The sequence below is a fragment of the Aotus nancymaae genome, unplaced genomic scaffold, assembly GCF_030222135.1.
Source record: "Aotus nancymaae isolate 86718 unplaced genomic scaffold, 86718_ANA_hifiasm-v0.15.2.pri h1tg000006l, whole genome shotgun sequence".
NCBI lineage: Eukaryota > Metazoa > Chordata > Mammalia > Primates > Aotidae > Aotus > Aotus nancymaae.
This window is the reverse complement of record NW_026988417.1, coordinates 38,646,601-38,661,537: the sequence shown is the minus strand read 5'-3', so window position 1 is coordinate 38,661,537 and position 14,937 is coordinate 38,646,601. Positions and strand designations below refer to the sequence as shown.

General features: G+C 38.6%; 1 protein-coding gene across 2 annotated transcripts in view; it reads left to right on the top strand.

Moving 5' to 3' along the window:
• PDS5A (PDS5 cohesin associated factor A) overlaps positions 1-14,937 on the top strand; it is a 156,322-nt gene that overhangs the window by 120,823 nt on the left and 20,562 nt on the right. For both annotated transcript variants that reach the window (XM_064366510.1, XM_064366508.1), the window contains exons 27-31: positions 4,917-5,049; positions 5,612-5,731; positions 9,559-9,621; positions 10,614-10,759; positions 14,183-14,291. In XM_064366510.1, the coding sequence (XP_064222580.1) occupies positions 4,917-5,049; positions 5,612-5,731; positions 9,559-9,621; positions 10,614-10,759; positions 14,183-14,291 (571 nt within the window). The remainder of the gene's footprint in view (positions 1-4,916; positions 5,050-5,611; positions 5,732-9,558; positions 9,622-10,613; positions 10,760-14,182; positions 14,292-14,937) is intronic.

The following is a 14,937-nucleotide window of genomic DNA, read 5'->3' as shown; positions in this document are numbered from 1 at the left end:
GCTCTGCTATTGTGGAAGTACCTAGAATAGGCACATAACTCACACTTGGATAGAGTCAGAAGTTAAAAAGAGGAGGAAGAAAAAAATAACCTGTAGAGCAGAATTTCTAATAGTGTAGACTTCAGACATATCACTACTGGAAAGATCAGAGAATCAAAAAACAACCTAGAGGAAGAAAATGGGAGGTCAACGGAATAGCAGTTTGGAGAATGCATGAAGGACAGAGGAATGGTCAGGACCCAGCTAACATTCATTGGCTTTTTATATGTTAAGTGTACTGGAAGTATTACCTCATTTATTCCTCAAAACAATTCTTGGGATAATTACTGTTGTTCCCATTTTGTTTTTGTTTTTGTTTTGAGATGGGGTCTTGCTCTGTCACCCAGTTTGGTGTGCAGTGGTGTGATCTCAGCTGATTGCAGCCTTCACCTCCCAGGTTCAAGCGATTCTCCTGCCTCAGCCTCCCGAGTGGCCTTCCCGGCTAATTTGTTTTTTGGGCAGGGGGATGGAGTCTTGCTCTGTTGCCCAGGCTGGAGTACAGTGGCGCCATCTTGGCTCACTGCAACCTCTGTCTCCCAGGTTCAAGCAATTATTCTGCCGCAGCCTTCAGAGTAGCTGGGCTTACAGACATGCACCACCACACCTGGCTAGGTTTTATATTTTTTATCAGATGGGGTTTCGCCATTTTGGCCAGGCTGGTCTCAAACTCCTGGCCTCAGGTGATCCACCCTCTTCGACCTCCCAAAGTGCTGGGATTACAGGTATGAGCCACCATGCCCGACTTGTTGTTCCCATTTTACAAATGAAGATCCCAGCAAGGGTAAAGTCACACAGCTAATAAGTGTCCTTTGAATTTAACAACAAACTGTATTTATTTGCTTATTGGAAAATAAATAATTTTTTAAATCTGTTTAGCAACAAAACACTCACTGATAACCTTGGCAGGGTCAGCTGCAGTAAAGCAATGCAGGTGAAAGCCAAGTGGCCGAAAGATAAGGAATACATATCATTTAGACAAATCTTTTTTAAAAATTGACTATAAATTGAGTAGAAAGAAGGCAATAGGAAGTATTTAAGGAGCCAGGGGATAAAGTGTGATTGTAGGTAAAAAAGCAATTATGGTAGTAAATTGAGAGGTGAGGTCTTCAAAAAGAAGAATTGGTGAGGAGGTGTAATCTTAAGGATAGATAAAGGGACATCCAGGGAATAAAAGTAATTTTCCAGGACTGCCGTTAAGTAGTTGAGGAAGTCTCATCTGATGACTTAGGTTTCTAAATGATACAGGAGCAAAATTTGCTGGTAGGTGAGAGTGGTAGAATTAGATATGAGTAAAGAATGGTAACAGCTGCTGTAAAGAAGTAGCAAAAAACCCTGCTAACACATAGGATAGCTGGCTAGCATTGAGTACTAAGTTGAAAATCTTAAATTTATAATTATGTCAAGCTTCTCAGCTACATGACTTTTTTCTAGCATTAAACAATTCTAAATATAGCTGTCAAGAAGCCAAAGACTTGGATTGTTCTTGAGTTTTTAAAAGTAAGTCTACCAGAAGGAAAATGGGTAAGAAAGTTGAGACTTTTCTTTTTTCTTTTTTTTTTTTCCTGTTTTGAAGCATAAGTCTCATGTTCTGAGACTTAGAGACTATTTTCAAAAATAAGTGATTAAAATATTGAGAGGCCAAGACAAGAGGATTATTTGAGTCCAGGATTTCAGGACCAGCCTGAGCAACATAGCAGGACCCTAGCTCTACAAATAATTTTTTTAATTGGCTTGGTGTTATAGCATGTACCTGTAGTCCCAGCTACTCAGGAAGCTAAGGCAGGAGAGTCACTTGAGCCTGGGAGGTAGGCTGAAGTAAATTTGTAATTTCACAGGTGAACAAGTTCTAAAGATTAACAAAGCCTAGGAATGTCTGAGGGAGTGAAATGTCTTAAGCAAAGATAAAATTTACCAGGATTGGAGCAGCCAGGAATTAGGAAATCATGTTAAATAGGTAGCTCAGAAAATTGGCAGGACTTAAAGATGGAGTTGAGGAAAATTGTTATCCAGAAACTAAATGAATGCAAGGAACATAGGGCAGTTGATAGATACCATTGACAAGGAGAGGATGGTAGAAGCAGCCAAATGTCATAAGCTTCCTAGGAATAATTTTATATAAACATGGAAGAATAGCTGGAATCAGCACTGAGGATGATAGAAGCTAAACCCACTCTGTCCCAAAGTATGCAACATCTAATAGAATGAGAGACTATAACTTTGGGGGAATGCAAGGCAAGCATTCTTGGGGTGGCAGTATGGTTTCAGTTATGGCAAAAAGGTAAAGTGAGCATTCATTGAAGTTTCTTTTGCGGAGGGCAAGGGGGAGTATATTCGAAAGAGCTCAGTGAAAAGACGTGAGATGGAGAGGAATTAGCTCCCTTGGATAAGGCAAGAAGAAGCAGAGGATTATGGGAATCTGTGTACTTTATAGGATGAGTAAACATTAGTGATTACATTTCTTGGGCAGTATTGAGGATGCAGAAGTGAGACACAGCCCCAGGGTTTTCAACATATTCTAATTTCTCAAAATGCCATCTTAACGTTTATTATATATTGTTTTGTAATACACATATGTATTGTTTTGTATCCTGTTATTTTAAGTATCACATTATATTGAACAATTTCCAAGTACCAAAATTTATTGAGTCAATTGGTTCATGTTAGCACATTAGTCTTAACATATTTGCATAAAATTAAGATGGAATTGACATTCTTATCACAGGACAATCATACTTTTTTTCAGTTACTTCAAGGAATAAAGTCTCCTATGTTGATGCACATTTAAGTATTTTATATATATGCTAATGTTTAAAACTTTACCGCAAGATATTTTTATTATAACTTTTTAAGGAAACCCTGCATAAGAATGCTTCCTCACCTTATCCCCTAAAACTGAGAGTAATCTTGACCCTATACTTCTGTGGAAAGAGATCAAACAAATCTTCAAGTTAATAGAAACTCAACAGAATTCTGAACCCAGGGAATTAATGAAATGATTTCAGTGTTTATATAAACAAATAGAATCCTGAAACCTGTAGAACCGATGTGTTCAGTGTTGTAACCTTTGTCTAGTATGTACTTGCTCAGATAATGTTTATTATTGTTTATTTTTTTTTATATTTATTTTGTATAGTTTTGTTAAAAGTATAAAATCAGACCTGGTTCTATCCTAGCTCCATCTTCTTATCTCTGTGACCTTAAACAGGTTATTTAACGTCTTTAAAAAAAAAAATTAGGTAGCCAGGTGTGGTAGCTTATGCCTGCAATCCCAGCACCTTGGAAGGCCAAGGCAGGTCGATCTCTTGAGCCTAGGAATTCAAGACCAGCCTGGGCAACATGGCGAAACCCCACCTCTACAAAAATTAGCCAAATGTGGTGGCACACGCCTGTAGTCCCAGCTACTAAGGAAGCTGAGGTAGGAAGGTAGCATGAGCCCAGGACACCATGACTGCCATTGTGATTATGCCACTGCACTCCAGCCTGAGTGACAAGCAAAGCCCTTTCTCAAAAGACAAAAAAAAAAAAAAGATAACGTTCTATATCTGTATAATGGTGATGATTTTTCATATTCTTTATAGAGTTATGAGGATTATATGAAGGTACTTAGCCTAATGCCTAGCAGATAGCACTCATTAAGTATTTGCTAGTTTTTATTATGTTTGTTATTCTTTATTCTGCTCCATTCTTTGATCAGGATTCTAGCAGTTACCTAGTATCTAACTAGAATTGATAACTCTTTGCCAAAGTTAATAAATATTATTGAAACTACCAACTATCATTTAAGCCATTAAGCTAAAAAACGAATGCATGCTACAATAGTCTCTTAAAACATTTACATAGAATATAGGCAAAGAAGCTTTTACAGAGTATCATCAAATAATTTCTCCCCTGTTGATGCAGTAATACTGTAGTCCTGTCACCACCTGAAAATCCTAGTATCTTTGTAAAAACAGGTCCCATTCTCAGATTTGTCTGAGTTCTCCAAGCAATTCTAATGTACAGCCTGATTTGGGGTTCACTTTTACTTGAAATTGAGATGTTCCCTTCAGACACAATGTATTAAATTAGTATACAGTGACAAGTGTAGAACAGCAAAAATGGTTTGAGATTGTGACTCCTTAACTGAGCGGCTGGGTACCACACACATCAGCCTTATAGTAAATACAGTTTAGACTTATTTCTCAGCAGAACTGCATGCCAGTTGTAGAACTTCTGGGTAGCTTACAAATAATCAAAATGCCAAGACGGCTGTGTGTTGATTTGCTCATCATTGCTGGGTGTTAAGATACGTCAAATTTTCTAAACTAACCTAGGGTGAATCTGTGTTTTCTTTTGAGAGGGTGTCACTTTTTTGCCCAGGCTGGAATGCAGTGGCGTGATCATGGCTCACTGCAACCTCTGCCACCCTGGGACAAGCGACCCTCCAACCTCAGCCCCACAAGTAGCTGGGAATACAGGCACCCACTACCATGCCCAGCTAATTTTTATTTATTTTTATTTTTTTTTATTTTTGTATGAGATGGCGTATCACTATGTTGCCCAGGCTGGTCTCGAATTTCTGGGTTCAGGCAATAATCCACCCACCTTAGCCTCCCAAAGTGCTGAGATTGTAGGTGTCCTCTGCCTCCAGCCAGGGTGAATCATTATATGCTTCATGAAACTGTCAGAATTTCTCATTAAGCTGTGTTTTCATTTTTTAATATATTATTTTATGCTTTAAATTTGAATAGAATATGATTAATATCATAATACATATATTAGTAATTAAGGTTGGTCATTTTATTTTATTCAGACAACAGAAATTCCTAGTAACATATTTATTGCTTTAAGCTAAAGCATCTGTCTACATCTAGTCTCTTTAATATGTTTACATTTAGGTGCCTATGGTTCATGCTTGAAGTTTTAATGACAAAGAATGAAAACAATAGCCATGCCTTTATGAAGAAGATGGCAGAGAACATCAAGTTAACCAGAGATGCCCAGTCTCCAGATGAATCCAAGACAAATGAAGTAAGATGAGTGTTGGGCCAGTGGGTGTTAAGATGTAATAGAAAAATATATTGTCCTACTGAGTTAATAAACGACATGAACTAAAAAAAAAAAAAGAAAAATATATTGTCCCTCTTGGGGTTTTTTTTGGCCATACATAAGAATTTAAATTTTACAGTGTTTATAAATTTGTAGTCAGTTTTTATTGCACTTCATTACAAGCGAATTTTGTTATTTCAGGAATCTTTAGTACTCTGAAAAGACTTTATAACCTCAGAGAACAGGAGGATAAGAATAAAATGTACAACTATGCTATCTTACAAACTTACAGAAAGAGTTACAGACAAATGCTTATTGTTCTTGTGTGATTTCTCTGGGTTGGTTCATTTGTTTGTTATTTTCTGTGCATATTGGCATTCGTGTTAAATTCAGATAAAGGGATTTTTATTTTCCAGGAAGATACATAAACAGTGCTGAACAGAAATATAGAATGTTCAAGGAATAATTTACACATTTGATGGAATTGGTAATGGTGATTATTTTGCAATACTAAAAGTTATATATGATTCCTTTTTCTCCCTAGAAACTGTATACAGTATGTGATGTGGCTCTCTGTGTTATCAATAGTAAAAGTGCTTTGTGCAATGCAGATTCACCAAAGGACCCAGTCCTCCCAATGAAATTTTTTACACAACCTGAAAAGGTAATTTTCTTCCTCTCGTTTTTCCTACCACACTAAACTGATTTAAATTTCAGTTATCATCAGCCATTGTGGCAAAGAGTGAACTGTCTTGACCACATAGTAAAAAAATACCTCTGAGTTTATCAAAGAATGGGAGGTTATCTTACATAGCCCTGAACATTATTCTGACTTGAATAGATGACTACAAATGTTGTTGTTCTTATGTTTGTTCTAGGAATTTCTAGTGTTACAAGTAGTTTTCAGATTTTTTAAATTATTTTATTTTATTTATTTATTTATTTTTTTTTTGAGACGGAGTTTCGCTCTTGTTACCCAGGCTGGAGTGCAATGGCGTGATCTCAGCTCACCGCAACCTCCGCCTCCTGGGTTCAGGCAATTCTCCTGCCTCAGCCTCCCGAGTAGCTGGGATTACAGGCACATGCCACCATGCCCAGCTAATTTTTTGTATTTTTAGTAGAGACGGGGTTTCACCGTGTTTACCAGGATGGTCTCGATCTCTTGACCTCGTGATCCACCCGCCTCGGCCTCCCAAAGTGCTGGGATTACAGGTGTGAGCCACCGCACCCGGCCCTTTTTAAATTATTTTAATCTCATTTTATTGAAACATGATTAGTACTTTTGCAAACAAGAAAAGTTTTAAATTTGGCACAGTATAAGGAGAGACACTTTCCCTCTAAGCCTCAATTTCTTCATCTTTATGATGCAGATGTTAATAACACACATGGACAATTACTAATATCTAGGTTTATATGCAGAATTTATCACATAAAAGCATTCAATAAATGGTATTATTAATATACAGTGCATCTATTGTGCTTTCAGCAAATTGTTTCCCGTGTAGGTAAATTTTCCAGGTAACCCAGGTTCTGTAAGTTTTTCCAGCTAATTTGGATTTTTAAAAGCTTTTATTTTCTGCTTTATGTGGTATTTTAAACTTGCTTAACTTTCTCCTGTAAACGTATACATATGCCTGAGTAATGACCCCCTTAGAGCAAGTGGTTCCCCACCTTTTTGACACATAGGACCAGTTTCGTGGAAGACAATTTTTCCACAGAAAAATTGAGGTGGGGAGAGGGTTTCAGGATTAAACTGTTACCTCAGATCATCAGGCATTAGTTAGATTCTCATAAGGAACACGCAACCTAGATCCCTCGCATGCATAGTTCACAGTAGGGTTTGTGCTTCTATGAGAATCTAATGCTGCCGCTGATCCGACATGTGGCAGAGCTCAGGTGGTGATGCTTGCTCACCAGCCACTCACTGCCTGCTATGCATCCCAGTTCCTAACAGGCCACAGACCCATACCGGTCTGTGGCTTGTGGATTGGAGACCCCGCCCTGGCTTAGAGGATTCTCCAAATGCACATTCCAAGACATAAACAAAGCTTCCTACTTTGAATGCCATTCTTTAATAAAAGTTTGCTAAAATATAGTCTGATTTTTATTATTGATTTAGTATTGAACACTTAACTCTGCCTTGTTTATGATAGAAATAATGAGAATTACAAAAGTATGTCCTCTCTAAATTTTTTGAGTCTCACTTCATCACCCAGGCTGGAGTGCAATGGCTTGATCAGCCTCCACCTCCCTGGCTCAGGCAGTCCTCCTACCTCAGCCTCTCAAGTAACTGTGACCACAGACATATGCTACCACACCTGGCTAATTTTTTAATTTTTTGTAGAGACATGGCTTTGTCATGTTGGCCAGGCCTCAAACTCCTTGGCTCAAGCGATCCACCTACCTCTGGCATCTCAAAGTGCTAGAATTACAGGCATGAGCCACCATGCTCAGCCTGTAAAATATTCTTAAGTGAGCTGTTGAATTTAAATTTATCCTGTTGTTGACCCAGGACCATCGTGAATAGAATACTACCAGAATAGAATCTTCATAACAGTGGTGATACCACAATCAAGAATTAAATTGCTACTTGTTACTACACCTATCTGGCCTCATAGATACCAATTTTTTTTTCTTTTAATATCTACAGTGTTTATAGTATTTTAGTCTTCTTAATAGTAACTTAGGTTTTTCTGTTAACAGTATGGAACATTCCTCATTTATCTAACTTTAATATGCTTTTAATATGTTAGTAATTCATAAACACTAGAATACTAGGTTTATGAAGTTAGTGAATCTAGCGAAGCTATACTATATCTTTGTGAATGAAGTGAATGAGCTTTGGTGTACAGGTTTCTTATTTTAGCTGCATAGAAGACTTTGTTCAAAAGAAATGATACAGTTTTGCTTAGCACACATGACAAAACTGTGATTTCCTCACAGGCACACTTTATTCTTTCCTACTTGTGTGAAGGTAAATTTAATAAAATAAAAAATACATTTTTTAATGGGATTACTTAAAACTTAATGAATTTCCTGAGTTTAGTAGCTAGTTTTACTTCACTGACACATTATTGTGGTTTGTTTGCCATTTTCAGGTATTAAGTAGGAAGAGGCATCGAGAGATCAAGTTTGAACTCCTAAGTTATATATAGATAAAACTCTCAAGAAAGTGCTATCATTGTCCACATTTGGTTTAAATCATGTATTTACTTTTTAATATCACAGCTATCAAAGAACATAATTCACTTAAGATTTTTGTTTGTTTGTTTGAGACAGAGTCTCACTCTGTCACCCAGGCTGGAATGCAGTGGCACAATCTCGGCTCACTGCAACCTCCGCCTTTCGGGTTCAAACGATTCTCCTGCCTCAGCCTCCTGAGTAGCTGAGATTACAGGCTTGCACCACCACACCTGGCTAATTTTTGTATTTTTAGTAGAGACGGGGTTTCACTGTGTTGGTCAGGCTGGTCTTGAACTGACCTCGTGATCCTCCTACCTGAGCCCCCCAAAGTGCTGGGATTACAGGGGTGAGCCACCACACCTGGCCCAGAAACAGCCTTTTTTTTGAGATGGAGTTTCGCTCTTATCGCCAAGGCTAGAGTGCAGTAGCACAGTCTAGGCTTGTTGCAACCTCTGCCTCCTGAGTCCAAGCGATTCTTCTGCCTCAGCCTCCTGAGTAGCTGGGATTACAGACGTGTGCCACCTGGCCCAGCTAATTTTGTATTTTTAGTAGAAACTGAGTTTCACCATGTTGGCCAGGCAAGTCTTGAACACCTGACCTAGTGATTTGCCCACCTCAGCCTCCCAAAGTGCTGGGGTTACAGGCGTGAGCCACCATGCCTGGCCCAAGTTTATGATGTAGTGGTGGAAGAAAAGATAATCCAGTGAATAAATTTAATGAATTAACTGCATTGAACCATATGAAAACATAGGTGTGCTTTATTTATGGTGTGATTTAAGAAATTTACCTTTGACATTTGCCTAAGTCTATGTGCCATTACTTTAATTTGAAGCTAGACTTACAGTATGGCTCATTAAATGTTTTGGTTGTAAACCAGGTGTGGTGGCTCATGCCTGTAATCCTAGCACTTTGGGAGGCCAAGGTCGCCGGATCACAAGGTCAGGAGTTGAAGCCGTCCTGGCCAATGTGGTGAAACCCAGTCTCTACTAAAAATGCAAAACATTAGCCAGGCGTGGTGGCACGCGCCTGTAGTCCTGCTACTTCGGAGGCTGAAGTAGGAGAATCACTTGAACCTGGGAGGTGGAGGTTGCAGTGAGTCGAGATCATGCCACTGTACTCCAGCCTGGCAACAAGAGCGAGACTTCATCTCAAAACAAAAAAAAGTTTTGATTGTTTGATGAATTGATACATGTATTAGCACAAGTCTATTTATTATTGCAAGGCACAATACCTAAAAAGACTATTGGAACAATTAAAATATGCATGTTCCCTTTAATTGATGTTTCTTTTTTCTTTTTTTTTTAATAGGACTTCTGTAATGATAAGAGTTATATTTCAGAAGAGACAAGAGTACTTCTGTTAACAGGAAAGGTATTATATACTTTAATAATTTTGAGATCTTTGTTTCATGTGTATATTGCTTCTACTATTCCTAGAAATACCTCTAAATGACCACTAGATTGTATAGTTCCTGATTCTTAGGGATCACATTGTGGATTTATAACATCTAAAGCAGCTGTGCTTTTAGACTTTTTCTGCCAGGAACCACTTTTCTGAATTGTCACTGTGCGTTCTCATCAGTAATGTTAAGCACAGTTTATTTACAATTCACAAAGCAGATTTTCCTGGGAAATGCTATAATCAAGTTAGGTATATAAGATGAAAGAAGTAATTTTATACTACTAATGAATTAGGCAATTTATTTTCTTTTGGTGACACCTAAAACAGCAAAAGTAAATTTAGTTTTTTGTAAATAGTTCCTAAATTATTACTATGTATATATCCAATAGTTTATAGAGCATTTATTATATATTTTGCTGTGTTTTAGGGGAACTTTTTATTTTGATTGAATAATAAAGGATAAATTAATATTACCTAGTTATTAAGTAGAGATATGTTTATGGCTTTCAATTGTATTAAGGCAGTCAAACACAATTTTACAGAATGAACTTTTTTTTTTTTTTTTTGAGACAATCTCATTCTGTTGCCCAGCCTGGAGTACAGTGGTGCAATCTCAGCTCACTACAACCTCTGCCTCCTGGATTCAAGCAATTCTCATGCCTCAGCCTGCCACGTAGCTGGGACTACAGGCTTATACCACCATACCTGGCTAATTTTTGTATTTTTGGTAGAAGTTGGGATTCACTGTGTTGGCCAGCGTGGTCTCGAACCTCTGGCTTCAAGTGATCCACCTCCCAGAGTGCTGGGATTTATAGGCAGGAGCCACTGTTCCTGGGCCACAATGAACATTTGTAATAAATTTAACTAATTAGCACTTAACAATATCTCTTACTTGTGTCTAAATTTACATGTATACATGGTAAGGTATGAACATGTGTGTGTGTGTTTTTTTTTTTCTTTAGCCAAAGCCTGCTGGTGTACTAGGTACAGTAAACAAGCCTTTATCAGCAACGGGAAGGAAACCCTATGTTAGAAGCGCTGGCACTGAGACTGGAAGCAATATTAATGTAAATTCAGAGCTGAACCCTTCAACCGGAAATCGATCAAGGCAACTTTCCTCTCCAATTATTTTGTTACTAGCACTCACTGCTTGGTTTATCTTTTATTCCTAAAGCACTGTCTCATAAAACAGTCTTCTGTTGTTAGAGATGTTTTTGTACAAAATAATACTGATGAATTTTTAGTGCTTTTTTTTTTAAATTTTATGTAATTATTATTTTTTAAGAGACAGGGTCTCACTTTGTCGCTTAGGTTGGAGGGCAGTGGCAGGATCATAGCTCACTGCAGCCTCAGACTCCTGGGCACTAAGGATCTTCTCACTTCAGCTTCCCGAGTAGCTGGGACTACAGACTTGTGCCACCAATCCCTAGTCGATTTTTTTTTTTTGTAAAGATGGGGTTTTGCCATCTTCCCCAGGTCAGGCTCCATCTCCTGGGCTCAAGTGATCCACCCACTTCAGCCTCCCAAAGTGCTGGGATTATAGGCACAAACCACTGCACCTAGGCACATTTTAGTATTTTCAGTGATGCAATCAAGAGTGTACTGCACACTTTGAAACTATTAATATATAGCATTGTAAGTGTGTAGAAAAGTTAACAAAAAAATATAAAAATTAGTAATATAATTTACATCAAAATGCTTATTTTAAATTTTTTTGAGACAGTCTCACTCTGTCTCTCAGGCTGGAGTGCAGTGACGCGATGTCAGCCCATAGCAACCTCCACCTCCTGGTTTCATTCGATTCTCACACCTCAGCTTCCTCAGTAGCTGGGTTTACAGGCAGACACCACCACACCCAGCTAATTTCTGTATTTTTAGTAGAGTTGGGGTGTCACCATGTTTGCCAGGCTGGTCTCCACCCATCTTGTATTCCCAAAGTGCTAAGATTACAGTCATGAACTGTCACACCTGGCCCAAAATGTTTATTTTTTATACATAAGAAAATTCAACCCTTAGGAAAAGTATGAAAGCATTACTTTTAAATAAATTGAAACACTTTTTAATTTTTTTTTTTCTGAGACGGAGTCTTGCTTGCTCTGTTGCCCAGGCTAGAGTGCAGTGGCCTGATCTCAGCTTCTACAACCTTTGCCTTCAGGGTTCAGGGATTCTCCTGCCTCAGCCTTCTGAGTAGCTGGTATTACAGGTGCGCGCTACTATGTCCAGCTAATTTTTTTGTAGTTTTGGTAGAGATGGTGTTTCACCATGTTGGCCAGGCTGGTCTCGAACTCCTGGGCTTGTTATCCACCCACGTCAGCCTCCCAAAGTGCTGGGATTACAGGCATGAGCCACCGCACCCAGACAGTTTTTAATTTTTAACTCAAATTAGTATAGGAGGGCTGGGTGCAGTGCCTTACAGCTGTGATCCCAGCGCTTTAGAAGGCCAAGGCAGGATTATCGCTTGAGGCCAGAACTTCAAGGCTAAAGTGAGCTATGATGGCCCCGCTACACTCCAGCCTGGGTGACAAAGCAAGATCCTGTCTCTTAAAAAAAAAAAAAAAGAAAGAAAAGGCCAAGTATGATGGCTAATACCTGTAATCTCAGCATTTTGAGAGGCCAAGGCAGGACAATCACTGGAGCCCAGGAGTTCTAGACCAGCCTGGGCAACATGGTGGCACACCCACCTGTAGTCCCAGCTCCTTGGGAGCTCAGAAGGCAGAGGCAGGAGGATCACATGAGTGCAGGAGTTCTAGGCTATATCAGCTATGATTACATAATTTCACTCCAGCCTGAGTGACAGAGTGAGACCCTGTTTTTATATATATATATATATATATATATATACACACACACACACACACACATATATATGTATATGTATATGTATATGTATATGTATATGTATATGTATATGTATATGTATATGTATGTTTGAAGACATTCTCCTGCTCTATGCCCTGTGAAAATAAGGGGAAAAAAAAAGTATGGGATAAGTTAACATTGTTCTATTGTTCTAACATTGTCCATTTATAAAAATACTTCATGTTTAGGGCCAGGCACTTGGTGGCTCATGCCTGCAATTGCATCACTTTGGGAGGCCAGGGTGAGCAGATCACCTGAGATCAGGAGTTCGAGATCAGCCTGGCTAACATGGTGAAACCTTGTTTCTACTAAAAATACAAAAAAATTAGCCAGGCATGGTGACACGCACACCTGTAATCCCAGCTACTCTGGAGACTGAGGCAGGAGAATTGCTTGACCCTGGGAGATAGAGGTTGCAGTGAGCCAAGATTGCGCTATTGCACTCCAGTTTAGGCAACAAGAGTGAAACTGTGTCTCAAAGAAAAATTTCATGTTTATTTTAACATACTAAGTATTCGGTACATTAACTACTGCACAAATATTTCCACCTGCAATTTTTTTTATAAAAATAATTATTGTGATACATAATAATTATACATATTTATGGTGTACATGTGATATTGTGGTACATGCATACCATGTATAGTGATCAAATCAAGGTAATTAAGATATCCATCACATCAAACTTTCATCATTTCTGACCCTACTCTTAAGAATACTAAATATTGTGGTTTTTAAAGATACTATTCTTACACATGATATCTTAAGAATAAATTCAACCCAGTGATGTTTTAAACCATTTTTAGCAAAAATGAAGCCCAAGATATAAATTCAGTTAATGGTTTTATTTATTTTTTTCTTTTTTTTTCCAGCAGCCTCTTGTGAGTTTTAATATGTGTTTTAAAGACTAGTGGCGGCCGGGTGCGGTGGCTCAAGCCTGTAATCCCAGCACTTTGGGAGGCCAGGGCGGGTGGATCACGAGGTCAAGAGATCGAGACCATCCTGGTCAACATGGTGAAACCCCGTCTCTACTAAAAATACAAAAAATTAGCTGGGCATAGTGGCGCGTGCCTGTAATCCCAGCCACTCAGGAGGCTGAGGCAGGAGAATTGCCTGAACCCAGGAGGCGGAGGTTGCGGTGAGCCGAGATCACGCCATTGCACTCCAGCCTGGGTAACAAGATCCTCCTGCCTCCGTCTCAAATTAAACAAAAAAACAAACAAACAAAAAAAAAGACTAGTGGCTTCAAATACCTACCGAATAGCCTCTTTTGACAGCCCCCTTTTTTGTAGAACACCATAGAAATAACTGTACTATACTATGGTCTGTAGTTTTATTTTTGTTTTAGGATTTTCTGTTTCCAAAAGATAAAGCTTACAGTAGTTGTGGCATTTTGTTTCTTGACAATCCTTTTGTAGAGTGGTGTTAGGCAGTCATTTCTGTCTTACTGTTATTAAGGCAAAATAGAAATTGATACCACTTGATCAAAGCTAAATGGAAAATGGTATTTTTAAAGCAGTAGTGTATAACTTCAGAGTGTCTGAATCTTGCTATCATTGCTTCATTTGGCAAGGTTTCAAAACCAGCCTCAGCCTGTTTTTATTGGTACTGTGAGATAGTGAACTTTTTCTTCATGGAAATAATGAAGTCTTGGTTTACTTGTCTTAAACAGGGAACAGAGTTCAGAGGCAACAGAAACTGGAGTTAGTGAAAATGAAGAGAACCCTGTGAGGATTATTTCAGTCACACCTGTAAAGAATATTGACCAAGTAAAAAATAAGGTAAATTTTAAAATTTAACAAGTGGATTTTTTCCATGGAGATTATTAGTTTTTTGGTAAGGGTAAGAAATCTACAGCCAACACGTTAACAGATATGCTACATTTTAAACTTGTGTGTATTACCATCCCCTGCAATACTTTGTTTCACTTTCCATAAATCATTCTGCCTGCCTCCACCTACTTTGTTTTATAAGAATTTATGTGGTCTGGCTGGGCACAGTGGCTCACACCTACAATCCCAGCACTTTGTGAGACCAAGGCAGGCAAGTCATCTGAGGTCAGGAATTCAACACCAGCCAGGCCAACATGGTGAAACTCCATCTCTACTAAAAATAAAAAAAAATTAGCCGGTCATGGTGATTAGCGCCTATAATCTCAGCTACTCTGGAGGCTGAGGCAGGAGAATTGCTTGAGCCTGGCAGTGAGCCGACATTGCACCATTGCACTCCAGCCTGGATGACAGAGTGAGAATCTGTCTCAAAAAAAAAAATGTATGTGGTCACCCATAATGGTATCCTTTTCCTATACTACCTGTTTCAACTCTTTAAAGAATAGGAATTGAGAGTTTTTGAAAGCTTTCAAAAGTTTGTTGATTCCTACCAGAGGTCAGCACTTTGCTTTGTTTCTGCTGCATTTTTAAAAGTTCA